Here is a 13,532-nt window from a genome sequence, read left to right on the forward strand (position 1 = left end):
AGTTTCACACCCATTTTAATTTGCTCCATGGCTCAGGTTGACAAGTGGACACAAGGCTGTTTGGCTCATCTCAGTCATGAAAATGAATAATACGGACCTGTTTCTGATGATAAACTATGCCATGCTGGTTGGTGGTAACACTCAAATAAAACCCAGCCTGAAATGTAACGTAGGCTGAAAATAATGTGTATGTCATATATCATAGGAAAAGACACCACATTCACACACATTTTCACAAAGTGGGCACTTCGGATTTGTCATTTCCCAACTATTCCCATACATTGACTAAAACTGACTTATTGAATAAAATCGTTACGCAACATCATGGGTAAGCTCTGGCCATCGTCTATTAGATTTTTTTTCAGCCATAGCTGTATGCAACGTGTGACGATAACTCAATGCTCTGTGATCAATTCACAGGCATTGAATTGGGGGCTCCCGAGTGGTGCAGCGGTCTAAGGCACTGCATCTCGGTGCTGGAGGCGTCACTACGAGTTCCTGGTTCGATTCCAGGCTGGATCACAACCGGTCGTGATTGGGAGTCCATAGGATGGCGCAACATTGGACCAGTGTCGTCTAGGGTTTGGCCGGGGGAAGGCAGTCATTGTAAATAAGAATTTGCTTAACTGACTTGCCTAGTTAAATAAAGGTAAAAATGTGACCTGCACTGCTTGCTGAAATCCTATTGACTGTTGCTGATACTGTAGATGTAGTCCACTGTAAAGGAACTGAGACACGCTGAACCTGGGGCTGTTGTTGGGGTCCTTGTCTAATGGGTTAATCAATGTGTAGATGTTTGACTTTTTTTGGTGGAGGTTTAGAATTCATTGAAACAGAGGGAACAGTGGAAGCAGATTTTGGGGGAGAAACCATTAAAACAGGGGAGAACAGTGGAAGCAGACCTGGTGGTGGGGAGGAGAAACCGTTAAAACAGGGGAAGCAGACCTTGATGGAGGAGGAGACCATTAAACAGGGGAAGCAGACCTTTGGTGGAGGAGGAGAACCGTTAAAACAGGGGAAGCAGACCTTGGTGGAGGAGAAACCATTAAAACAGGGGAAGCAGACTTGGTGGAGGAGGTGAAACCGTTAAAACAGGGGAGCAGCAGACCTTTGGTGGAGGAGGAGAAACCATTAAAACAGGGGAGCAGACTTTGGTGGAGGAGGAGAAACCGTTAAAACAGGGGAGACAGTGGAAGCAGAACCTTGGTGGAGGAGGAGAAACCGTTAAAACAGGGGAAGCAGACCTTGATGGAGGAGGAGAAACCGTTAAAACAGGGGAAGCAGACCTTTGTGGAGGAGGAGAAACCGTTAAACAGGGGAAGCGACCTTTGGTGGAGGAGGAGAAACCGTTTAAAACAGGGGAAGCAGACCTTGTGGTGGAGGAGGAGAAACCGTTAAAACGGGAAGCAGACTGAGTGCCAAAGTAACAGGATTGCAGGGGTATAACACTGTTCAAAGATAACTGAGTTGAATACCATCCCCCTCCCCCTCCAGATGGTGTAGAGCCAGAACTGAGGCCAGAGCCAGAGAGAGGACCAGCAGAGGCTGCGCTGGCAGGCCCTGGAGTTCACCACAACACACCGTAGGAGACCTGACTGGGACCTCATCTCCCCGTCCTGCCCCGCTCTGAACGCTCCGCTCCCTGGTGCTGGGGGGCATACCAACAGCATGAGACGCTCAGGTAAGGGGCCTAGAGGGGGGAAAACACAGCAGTAGAGGTTTTAACAAAGGGACAAGACAGAATGAAACACAGACTAGTAAGGGGAGGTGAAGTGGTCAAAGGGCCAACTCCTACTACGGTATGTAACCTGATTCAGAGATGTCTGTTGTCTCACTGCCCCCCCCTCTGGTCGTGATAGTTGTGGATGCGTCTGTCTGGAGCTCTGCAGAAGAAGAGGACTACAGAGATCTCCTACAAAGAGATCGTTAAGAAACAGCACCACGACGAGACACTGCTGCCAAACAGGTACTGGATGCTGAGGTACTGTACATCCAGATGACTCCAGGTGGAGGGGTGGAATGGTACTGATGGTAAAGATGTTTGTCTCTCCCTTGATGAAAATCTGTGATGGAGGATCAAACATTGTTAACCTGTTAAAAAATATATGTAAAATATAAGTGATTTACAAGGGGTTTATTAATGGTTTGATTATTCATTTATAGATGCTAATAAATCTGTAAACTCTTACAACACATTGGTTGAAAAACAATATTTCCCGCCTCTCTCTCCACCCCTCTCATCCCCTCCGTCCATCTCTCTCTCCTCTCTCAGATAGAGAAGGACCTATTGCGGACCATGGCCCTCCAACGCGTGTTTCTGCAGCCTGCAGAGTGTGGGTGTTCCCAGGCTGAGGCGGGTACTGCGGGGCCTGGCATGGCTCTATCCAGACATTCGGCTACTGCGACAGGGCACAGCATGGTAAGTAGGACTTCACTGTACTCTATTGTGTTGTTACGGTCTATACACTTTGCTCTGGCTGGCAAGACCTGGCTATTACCATCCAGGTTAATAAACTTTCTCTCTGGCTGGCAAGAGACCTTGGCGTATTACCATCCAGGTTAAAATAAACTTTCCTCTGGCTGGCAAGACCTGGCGTAGTTCCCATGCAGGTTAGATAAACTTTTCCCTCTGGCTGGCAAGACCTGGCGTATTACCATCCAGGTTAATAACTTTCCTCTGGCTGGCAAAGACCTGCGTGATTACCGATCAGGTTTAATAAACTTTCCTCTGGCTGGCAAAGGACGCTGGCGTATTACCCATCCAGGTTAATAACTTTTCCTCTGGCTGGCAAGAACTGGCGTATTAACCATCCAGGTTAATAAAACTTTCCTCTGGCTGGCAAGACCTGGCGTATTTACCATCCAGGTTAATAAACTTTCCTCTGGCTGGCAAGACTGGCGTATTTACCATCCAGGTTAATAAACTTTCCTCTGGCTGGCAAGACTGGCGTATTACCATCCAGGTTAATAAACTTTCCTCTGGCTGGAAGACTGGCGTAATTACATCAGGTTATAACTTTCTCTGGCGTGGAAGACCTGGCGTATTACCATCAGGTTAATAAAACTTTCCTCTGGCTTGGCAACGACCTGGCGATATTTACTATGCCTGCAGTTAATAAACTCTCTTCCCTCTGGCGGGCAAACGTGGCGTATTACTAATTCAGGTTTAATAAACTTTTCCTCTGCCGTGGCAAGTACTCGTGGACGTAATTACCATCCTAGGGTAGGGCAAACTTGTCTCTGCGCTGGGCAAGACCTGGCGTATTACCATCGCAGAGTGTAATAAACCTTTCATCTGGCTGGCAAGACGTGTGCTGTATTTATCACCTATCCCCAGGTTATTATAAACTTTCCTCTGGCTGGGCAGACCTGGGTTATTAGACGCATGCCATGGTTAAATAAACTTTTCTCTGTGCATGGTCAAGCGGCCTGGCGTATTTTCGCATCCAGGTTAGATAAACTTTCTCTGGCTGGAACGCCCTGGGTATTAACATCCAGGTTAATAAACTTTTCTCTGGCTGGGCAAGACTCTGTATCCTCAGGTTAACTTTTGCTGCAAGACCTGGCAGTAATGATACCAGGTCCTTTCAGAAAAGGTTAAGAAGCTTTCACTCTCTCCTCCTTCCCTTTCTGCACATTTTAAATAGTACTTTGATCTTGTGTTCTTGATTAACTCTTTAATCTAGGGAGTTTGTAATGCCTCTACTGTAATTTGTATATGTTTGTATCTGCCCAGACTCTGTATTTTCACTGCAACCGAATTGCCCAACGGGGACAATAAAGATCTATTCTGTTACTTTTCTCCTCCCTCTCCCCATCCCCAGGTGGTGTCATGTCTGCTGCTGTTCCTGGAGGAGGAGGACGTGCTGTGGATGATGTGTGCCCTGATCGAGGACCTGYTGCCACCCTCCTACTTCTCCTCCACCCTGCTGGGGGTCCAGACAGACCAGAGGGTCCTCAGACAGCTCATAGTCCAGTACCTACCAAGCCTGGACAGGCTTCTGCAGGAGCACGACATCGGTGAGAGAGACGGGGGGTTCTTTACACTTTAACACTCTCACTTGTCTTTTCCTACTTTGCTGGTAACCACTTTGAGGGGAAAAAGAACTGTGATTCTGAAATGTGGTTGTCTCACCCAGCTAACTTAAGATTGAATGCACTAGTGTAAGTCACTCTGGATAAAAGTGTCTGCTAAATGACTAAAATGTTAATGTGAATAGGGATCTAGGGGAGCTACAGGGAATCTGCAATAACAAGGCTTTTAAAGTCTGGTGTTTAGAGGCCACAAACATTGCTAAGAATGCCAGGTGTAGTGTAGGAGGACAACCTGCCTGTGTGTCCTAACCCTTCCCTTCGTCTCCTCCCCTCCCCCAGAGTTGTCTCTGATCACGCTGCACTGGTTCCTGACATCGTTTGCCAGTGTGGTGGACATCCGCATCCTGCTGAGGATCTGGGACCTGCTGTTCTACCAGGGCTCTGTGGTCCTCTTCCAGGTCACACTGGGCATGCTCAAGATCAAGGTGGGATAGTTGTTTCTCTTTGACTCTTGATTGGCTGGCTGGTTGCTGGTTTGATTTTAAACCAACCCCTACTCCCTAGACCTGTGTAGATCAGAAAGGATTGGATTGGTATAGAAAATCATATGGTAATAACCTTTTCTTACATCTATCTAACCCTTTCAGATCTAGAGTCCTACAAGTGTCTTGGGGATTTGGGTTTGGTCATTCCCCTATTTAACCCTCTCCTCTCCCCCCTACAGGAGGTTGACCTTCTCCTCTCCCCCCTACAGGAGGTTGACCTTCTCCTCTCTCCCCTACAGGAGGAGGAGCTGGTGTCCTCTGAGAACTCCTGCGTTCCAGTCCTATCTCAATACCGCACGTGGTCTGAATTTGCCCTAGCCAGACTGGGTAAATGGAGACAAGGTGACGGTGCTGCAGTACTGGGGAGGCCATGAGGCTGCGGGGCCCTGTCCCAGGACACGCGGAGGCCCAGAGGAACAAACACCTGGCCTACATCCTCAATGAGCAGGCCCAGCTCAACACCAACAAATCCCACACACTCAACACCAACCTCCTATAAAGTGAGTGGTCTGATAGAAGTGAAGATGTGTGTGGTGTGATGGCATGTCTAACCAGAGGTGTTCTATGAAGGTTGTGAGGAGGCGAGCTCGGTACGCTAGAGAGTCCACTCTGAGCTCCTCTGTTGTGGGGATGAGGACGAGGCGGAGGCTCTCAAGTCTAATACTAAAACATCAAGCAGACAGAGCTGTCTAGCCCCAGAGCCTCTCCCACGCACCGGCTGAACACATTCCACTGATACTGTTGTACCCCCGTACAACTACCAGCCGGAACTGTAGAGGTCTTCACTACTGAATATAAAACTCATCTGAATTCATATTAGCTGTCTGGACCCCCGACACACCAGCCTTGTGAGTCTCACTTACTGAATCAACTCACTGAATCATATAGCTGTCTGAACCCCCGACACACCAGCACTGTGGAGACTCACTACTGAATCAACTCACTGAATCATATATAGCTGTCTGGACCCCAAGGTCTACACACAGCACTGTGAGGTCTCCTACTACTGGAATCAAACTCGCTGACAATTCATTATAGACTGTCTGGGACCCCGACACACTAGATTACATGTGAGATATCTCCGAGACTCATGAATCAACTCACTGAATATATCTATAGAGGCTGTCTGGACACCCCCAACCACCAGGACTGTGAGTCTCACTAACGAATCAGATTACAGAATCATATAATTGTCTGGAACCCCCAACACACCAGCACTGAGGTCTCACTACTGAATCAACTCAAGTTTCACTGACCTCCGCGTTTAAGAGAGAAGCTGCCTTGTAGTAAGAAGTAGCTGAGCTCTCCCTAAACACCATGCACAATGTCACCTTAGTTRATCTGGTACGGTGACAAAGCTAGCTAGGGYGTCCCTCCCTCCTTCAATTGGTTATCTTGTGGTCGTCTTGCTGCTTATTTGCAGAAATCTGTGACTTTCTGGTCTCTGAGCTCTGTCGCTGGCTGTTAAGTCGCTGAATGTATGAATCTCTTGTCCTCCCCCACACTGGGTGCCGAAGACATGGATGTCAATTTAAGGCAGCCTTCTGCCCCTCTCTGATTCAGAGGGGCTGGGTTAAATGCCGAAGACACATTTCAGTTGAATGCATTGTTGTACAACTGACTAGGTTATCCCCCTTTCTCATGACTGATCTCCAGTAGATGGCTTTAGGTAGTGCCTGGTGTAATCGTGGCATGAGTCATATAATTGAATTCTTCCCCTGACACAGCAGCACCGTGAGTCATGTTACCCAACAATGAGTCACTCGGTCATTAAATCAAATCACTGAATCAATGGTGCTTCACACTGCAACACAGTTAGGAAATAGTGGAGTCATTCTGATTGACATGTTTGATGCACAAGTCACTAGCACATTCTGAGCTAATTTGATTAGATGAATCTATGTCCCTCCCCCTCTCGCCTTCTCTTCATCTTTCTCTCTGTCCCTCCTCCTCTCAGGACCTGACTCCAGACTACTCCATGGAGAGCCACCAGAGAGACCACGAGAACTTCCTGGTTGTGTCTCGTAACCGACGGAGACGGGCCAAAGCCCTGTTGGACTTTGAGCGCCATGACGACGACGAACTGGGCTTCAGGAAGAACGACATCATCACAGTGAGTGGACAGAACACATACATGTAACGGAGTTAAGTGCTGTAATTTCACTCCACAGCTTTAAATGTTGCCATGTATTTGTATAGCACAATCCGTTGGTACGTTGTCAAGGAAGTTGGTCACGTGTATTTGTGAGCAGAGTTTCACTAGTTAGAGCCCGGTGTATGGTACAGGGACAGTGGGAAAGCTATACTGTTAACAGCACACTGACTTTGTTTTCGCAAACACAGCGTGTGAAATGTATGTGAAAACATACGTGTAAAAAAAAAAAAAAAAACGTTTTACAAAAGTGACTAACTCACTCCTCCATCTCATCCCTCTGTTTTTCTCTTTCTCTCTCAGATTTTTTCCCAGAAAGATGAGCACTGTTGGGTGGGAGAGCTCAACGGGCTGAGAGGTGAATGAAAACACCCCATCTCTATCCCAATCTCCCCTCCACACGTCCTGTAGAATGTCCATCTCTATCCCAATCTCCCCTCCACACTCCGCTAGATCGTCACTTCTCTCCCAATCTCCCCCATTCATTTCCCACACGTCCTGTAGAGTCCATCTCTATTTCCAATCTCCCCGTCACATCGTCCTGATAGAATGTCCATCTCCATCCATCTCCCCTCACACGTGCCTGTAGAATGTCATCTCTATCCAATCTCCCCTCACACGTCCTGGTAGGAATGTCCATCTCTATCACCAATCTTCCCCTCCAGCACGTCCTGTAGAATGTCCATCTCTATCCCAATCTCCCTCCACACGTCTGTAGATGTCTCCTATCTCTTATCTCCAATCTCCCTTCACAACGTTCCTGTAGAATGTCATCTCTGCCTCCAATCTCCCCTCCACAACGATCCTGTAGAATGTCCACTCTATCCAATCTCCCTCCACACGTCCTGTAGAATGTCCATCTTATCCAATCTCCCCTCCAACCGTCCTGTAGAATGTCCATCTCTATCCCAATCTCACCCTCACACGTCCTGTAGAATGTTTAGAGTCAAAATGTTTTCCTAACACTCTGGGGGAACCTTCTATCTCATGATCTGCTCTCTTACTCAAGGTTGGTTTCCAGCCAAGTTCGTAGAAATCCTCGATGAGCGGAGCAAAGAGGTTTGTCAGTGAATTATTGTGTAGTCAYTCTAGTAAAAACAGWCTTAAATTTGTCAGTGCTCTTTTAGTGGATCAATCCAGTCTGTGGGTTTGTCAGTATTGTGTTGTCAGTATTCTATGTATAACTGGTCTGCTGTCCCCAGTACTCTCTGGCGGGTGATGACTCGGTGACTGAGGCGGTGACAGACCTGGTCAGAGGGACGTTGTGTCCTGCCCTGAAGGCCATCTTCCAACACGGTTTGAAGAAACCCTCCATACTGGGAGGAGCCTGCCACCCCTGGCTCTTCATAGAGGAGGTAGGAGACAGAGGGCTGGGTTCAGTGTCTGTCGGTGCTGTACCTGACTGTTCGTTGGTCTGTTTTCTCCTCAGGCAGCCAGTAGAGAGGTGGAGAGGGACTTTAACTCAGTCTACTCCAGACTGGTGCTGTGTAAGACGTACAGGTAACTTAGACACACACAGACCTCTGTACCATATGAACAGCTATGATTCCTACACAGTTGTGTTAGTTGTGTGGGTGGAAGTCCAGGTTGATACACCTGCTACCGGACCTCTGGGCCAGCCAGACTCCCCGCTCTAACCTGGCGACGCTGGGCGTCAACTTGATGGCCAGAGCGGTCATGAGTCTCCGCAGAGGTTTTGTGTCAGGTAATTATGTCGCTACTAGTCATGTCTCTAGCCCGGGATTGAACCGGGTCTGTCCAGTGAGTAATGCCTCTACATTGGCGCATGGAAGCTGTCTTAGTCGGCTGCACACCAACTCAGGAGCTCCAGATACTGTAAATTCAATAGAGAAGCTACGTAGGTCCCACTTACGTTTTTTAGCACATATTGTGAGATGGAATGAGGAAGATCCTTTAAGGCAGGAGTGTTGAGGTGAAGGGTCTGGATTAGTAGAAGTCGGTGTTGTAGTGACTGAAGTCTTTTCTTATGAGGGCGACGGGGTGTCGAGGAAAAGTATGTTTAGTGGGCAGGATGGGCTGTTTTGTGAGGACGCTCTCTTATAGGTGTGGGCAGACGGGTCAGTGTGAGGAAGTCTTGTTTAGTGGACGGTAGTTGTGGAAGTGGGAAGTCTTTAGTGGCAGCGTGGCAATCCGTTGGAGGCGTTTCGTGAGGAAGTTCTTTCATAGTGGGGCAGGTTGTTGGATGTGGTGAGGGGAAGTCTTTAGTGGTGCAAGAGGGTTTGTGGGTTTGAGGAAGCTGTTAATTTAAGTGGGCTATGTAGGTGCTGATGGACAGTTTATTAGTGCGCAGGCTGTGGCTGAAGGAAGTCTTGATTAGTTGGCAGCGATATGGGCCTTGTTGAGGTAAGTTGTCAGTGGCAGGGATCGGTGTGGAACGGGCGGAAGGGTCTTTAGTGGCAGGGGATTAAGTTGGAGAGTACCGTATTTGTTTAGTGGCTAGGAGTGTTGAGGAAGTACTTTAGAGGGTATGAGGTTGTCGATTTTTAGAGTGGTGCAGGGTTTGTTGAGGATCCTTTTAGGTGGGGCAGGCGTGTGAGGAAGTAAACAGGGCTGTTATAGGATGATATTTCGCAGAGAGGAGTGACGTCGTGGTGCGAGGCGCAGGATCTGCCGGCGTCCTGCTGGGTGGTGCGGGAACGATCGCCTCTCGGCCTTAGTTGCTCGGTCTAGTCTCGCGGAGAGAAGGGGAGAGGTAGGCTGATGGGGACTTGCCCACAGCCAACTAACTACTAACTGTGTATGCGAAGTCATGATAGCTGTTTCTTCATAAGTCGGGTCACAGAGGGGAGGGTGGGATGTGTCGATGTCTACAGTTAGCGCACAGTGTACGGTCTTACACAGCCACCAGTGCTGGAGGTCGACTAGTTTAAAGTCTTCTCGACAGCAGTCAACCGATAAAGCGGCCTCTATGGGGCTGGCCTCGGAGGAGAAACCACGTACCGAAAGACGGATTATAGCGGAATACAGTCAGGTAGCAGGGCCAAACATGGAAACAGACAACTGAAGAATGGCTCAGACCGTATCTGTCTCCTCTCTACACCTCCATTTATGAAGAACCCAGAGAGGTGGTAGGGGCTCTCCCCAGTATGGAAGGGTTTTTCTTCCAAACCGTGTTTGGAAGATGTGTCCTTCAGGGCAGGACATCAACGTCCCTTCATGAACCGAGGTACTGTCACCCATTAAATGGTTGTATGGCTCAGATCACCGAGGTCTAATCACCCGCAGAGGAGTACCTGGGGGATACGAGTTCAGGACCAGTTATGGATAGAATTCTGACAACACAATACTGACAAGAACCTCACAGACCTAGTGTGGATTGATTCCACTAAGATGCAACTGACAAGCAGTTTAAAGTCTTGTTTCGTCTACTAGACCCTGCCTACGACAATTGACATGAATGTCACGATAGGACAAACCTGCGTGTTGCTCCGCCATACGAGTGTATTTCCTAGATACTGTGGACTGAACCAACTCTTGAGTTAACAGAGGCAGAGATCAGTGAGATACGGGAGAGGGTTCCCACCCAGAGTGTTAGGAAAACATGGACTCTACAACATTACTACAGGACTGTGGAGGGGAGATTGGAGATAGAGATGGACATTCTAACAGGGAACGTGGCTGGAGGGGAGATATTGGGGATAGAGATGGACATTCTACAGGACGCATGTGGAGGGGAGATTGGGATAGAGATGCCTCTACAGGACGTGTGGAGGGGAGATTGGGAGAGAGGATGGACATCTACAGAGACGTGTGGAGGGAGATTGGGAATACGAAGCTGGACATTTACAGGACGTGTGGAGGGGAGATTGGGCATAGGAGATGGACATCGCTACAGGACGTGTGGAGGGGGAGATTGGGGATAGGAGATTGGACATTCTAACAGGACGTGTGGAGGGGAGAGTTTGGGATATAGAGTGGGACATTCTCCAGGACGTTGTGGAGCGCGGCAGTCATTGGGATAGGGAGATAGATGACGCATTTTCTACCTACAGGTAGCGCTAGGTGGGTAGGGGGAGTAATGTGGGAAGAGATGGACATTTCAGCGACGTTGTGGGGAGGGGAGATTGGGAGGAGAGATGGAACACTTCTACGTGCGGAACGTGTGGGAGGGGATAAATCTATATGAATGTGGAGAGGATGTTGTGACACATTACAGAGCAGGTATGTAGGAGGGGAGTTGGTGATGAAGGTGAGATGAGGCGTGATATTCTACATCATTCGAGCCTTCTGTGTCTTAAAACCCGTTATTGATAGAACTTCACATACCAGCCTCCAACAATTGTGCTCATCTTAGACGTCGGGTGACCTAATTCTGAGAGGAGAAAAGCAGTTAGTGACCAAAAGCAGACACGCACCTAAGTGGTGAGAATCGGAGAGGTGAGTGGTAGTCTACTTTGCTTTCCGTAATATTAGGTATCACCACGCTCACGGTTTTGTTGTTTTTGTTAGCGTCATAATATGTGTCCAACTTATGCATTTTTTCTCGGTCTGCTGTGTGGTCTGTCTGGGATAAACAGGTGTCATCAGGTGGGGGATTTTGCTCGTCTCACACGCTTGTTATGAGCGGTTTTCTGCGCACGCTGTCCTCGGTGTAGCGCTAATAGTCACCTCGGGCGTCTACTGACATGACGCTGGGAAACGCTATGCGACTTCTTACGAATTACACGGCGAGCATATTTATCCTTTCAAGGTATGATCAACCGAGCCAACGGACGTCCACTGTATAATGCTATACAAAACTACAGGCAACATTTATCCCTGAAAGCAGGAGAGCTTTGTGGAGCGTGTGGCAATTCCAGCACTTACACTCCGTGGGTTTACATTGTCACATCTTCGGTCTTCTCCCATCAACGGTGTGACTGTTATTGTACGCCTATAGTGTAACCTGGAAAGCCCAGTTCGGTCGTACGTAAAGATAGGGGCGTCTTCGAGAGAAAGGTTCCCCACAGGGCTTTGACCGCTCTCACGTCGGTGTCAGCGAGAGACACACACAGGCAAGTTCTCGTGGTCCTCTCTGGGTGGCTTCCATGGCTAGTCCTGGAGTCAGGTACCTGAATGAGGGTGTAGGGACAGAGCGAATGAAAGAAGAAGGCGAGAGGGAGGGACATAGATTCATCTACATCAAGTGCAAGCTCCAAGAATGTTGCGATAGGTAGACCGTCGTTGCCACTACAATTATCATGTCAATTCCGAAGCGAGACTCGACGCCTGACATAATTTGTCCTAAGCTAGTGTCTGCAGTGGTGAAGGCACATCTGGACTCTCCCCAGTAGAAGTTGATTTAATGCGAGATGGCATTGTTGAGGTCAACATGACTCACGGGTGCTGCTGAGTGTCGGGAAGAATTCAATTGATATGGACTCATGCCACATATACACCCAGGACCACTTACAAAGCCATCATATGGAAGGATCAGTCTCATGGCAAAAGGGGGATAACTCTAGTAGTTCAGTACAAATGCATTCAACTGCACATCGTGCGTCAAGTGTGCTCGGCAATTTACCCCGGCTTCGCTGCAGATCGAGAGAGAGGGTGCAGAGGGCCTGCCTTTAATTCACATCTCATGTCTTTGGCACCCAGTGTGTGGGGGCCAAGAGCATTATGCGTATTCATACAATTCACGACCTTAACAGCCAGCGGACAGAGCTGCAGAGACCAGAAAGTCACAGATTTCTGCAAATAAAGCAGGACAGAGACGACCAGAGAACAGATACCAATATGATAGGAGGGAGGGACTCCCTAGGCTTAGCTTTGTGCACCGTACAGATAACAAGGTGACATTGTGCATGGTGTTAGGGAGAGCTCAGCTACTTCTTACTACCAAGAGAGAAGGCTTCTCTCTGTAAACGCGGAGGGTCATGAACGAGGTTGCATTCAGTTAGTTGAGACTCTCAGCGAGTGCTGGGTGTGTTGAGGGTCCAGACAATATATAGAATTCTGTCAAATCCTGATCGTTAGTGAGACCACAGTCCTGGTGTGTGGTTGGGGGTCAAGCAGCGCTATATGATTCAGTGAGTGAGTTCAGTCAGTGAGGATTCACCAGTGCTGGTGTGTTGGGGTCCCAGACAGCTATATGATTCAGGAGTTGATTCAGTAGTGAGACTCAGTGCTTGGTGTGACTTGGGGGTCCAGACAGATTATAGTGATGCAGTCAGTGAGGTTGATTCATGTAAGTTGTAGGTACTTCACAGTGAGTGTATTCGAGGAGGTCAGAAACAGCTTATATGCAGTTATGGTCAGTTTTAGATTACGAGTAGTGAGACTCACAGTGCTGGTGTTGTCGGGGGTCACAGACAGGTGGAAGTGTTCCACGCGGTGGGGGCGGGTGATCGGTCTCTCGGAGACGTCTGAGCTACAGCTCTGGATCTGAGATTTGTTTTTTTAGACTTCGAGAGACTCCGCCTCGTCTCACCACAAACCGAGAGCTCAGAGTGGACTTATACGATACCGCTGCCTCCTCACAACCTCATCAGACCACACTTGCTGGTTCAGACATGCCATCACACACTACACAACACTCTATCCAGAACTTCACTTTTTCGAGGTTGGTGTCGTGTGTGGGGAGTTGTTGGTGCTCTTGAGAGGCTGGAGCCTGGCTCATTTGAGGATGTAGGCGCAGGTGTTTGTGTCCTCTGGGCCTCCAGGCGTGTCCTTGGGCACAGGGCCCCCGGCCAGCCCTCATGGCCTACCCCAGTACTGGCAGCACCGAGAGCTCACCATCAGCTGGCTGGGCAAATTGCAGACATGTGTTGACAGATGGAGCGCCGTTCTCCGAGACA

At 48.7% G+C, this 13,532-nt stretch overlaps 1 protein-coding gene across 1 annotated transcript in view; it reads left to right on the forward strand.

Annotated features, from left to right (window-relative positions):
* The first annotated feature begins 324 nt into the window (after positions 1–324).
* sgsm3 (small G protein signaling modulator 3) overlaps positions 325–13,532 on the forward strand; it is a 14,869-nt gene continuing 1,661 nt past the window's right edge. The window contains 21 exon segments of the mRNA XM_070441616.1: positions 325–328; positions 421–501; positions 1,495–1,531; positions 1,533–1,631; positions 1,633–1,681; positions 1,860–1,947; positions 1,950–1,966; positions 2,273–2,299; positions 2,301–2,423; positions 3,825–4,020; positions 4,375–4,520; positions 4,790–4,937; positions 4,940–5,076; positions 5,401–5,496; positions 6,538–6,693; positions 7,036–7,090; positions 7,742–7,791; positions 7,935–8,087; positions 8,162–8,232; positions 8,319–8,437; positions 13,398–13,484. Of these exon segments, the coding sequence (XP_070297717.1) occupies positions 325–328; positions 421–501; positions 1,495–1,531; positions 1,533–1,631; positions 1,633–1,681; positions 1,860–1,947; positions 1,950–1,966; positions 2,273–2,299; positions 2,301–2,423; positions 3,825–4,020; positions 4,375–4,520; positions 4,790–4,937; positions 4,940–5,076; positions 5,401–5,496; positions 6,538–6,693; positions 7,036–7,090; positions 7,742–7,791; positions 7,935–8,087; positions 8,162–8,232; positions 8,319–8,437; positions 13,398–13,484 (1,939 nt within the window).

This window comes from Salvelinus sp. IW2-2015, unplaced genomic scaffold, assembly GCF_002910315.2.
Source record: "Salvelinus sp. IW2-2015 unplaced genomic scaffold, ASM291031v2 Un_scaffold4402, whole genome shotgun sequence".
NCBI lineage: Eukaryota > Metazoa > Chordata > Actinopteri > Salmoniformes > Salmonidae > Salvelinus > Salvelinus sp. IW2-2015.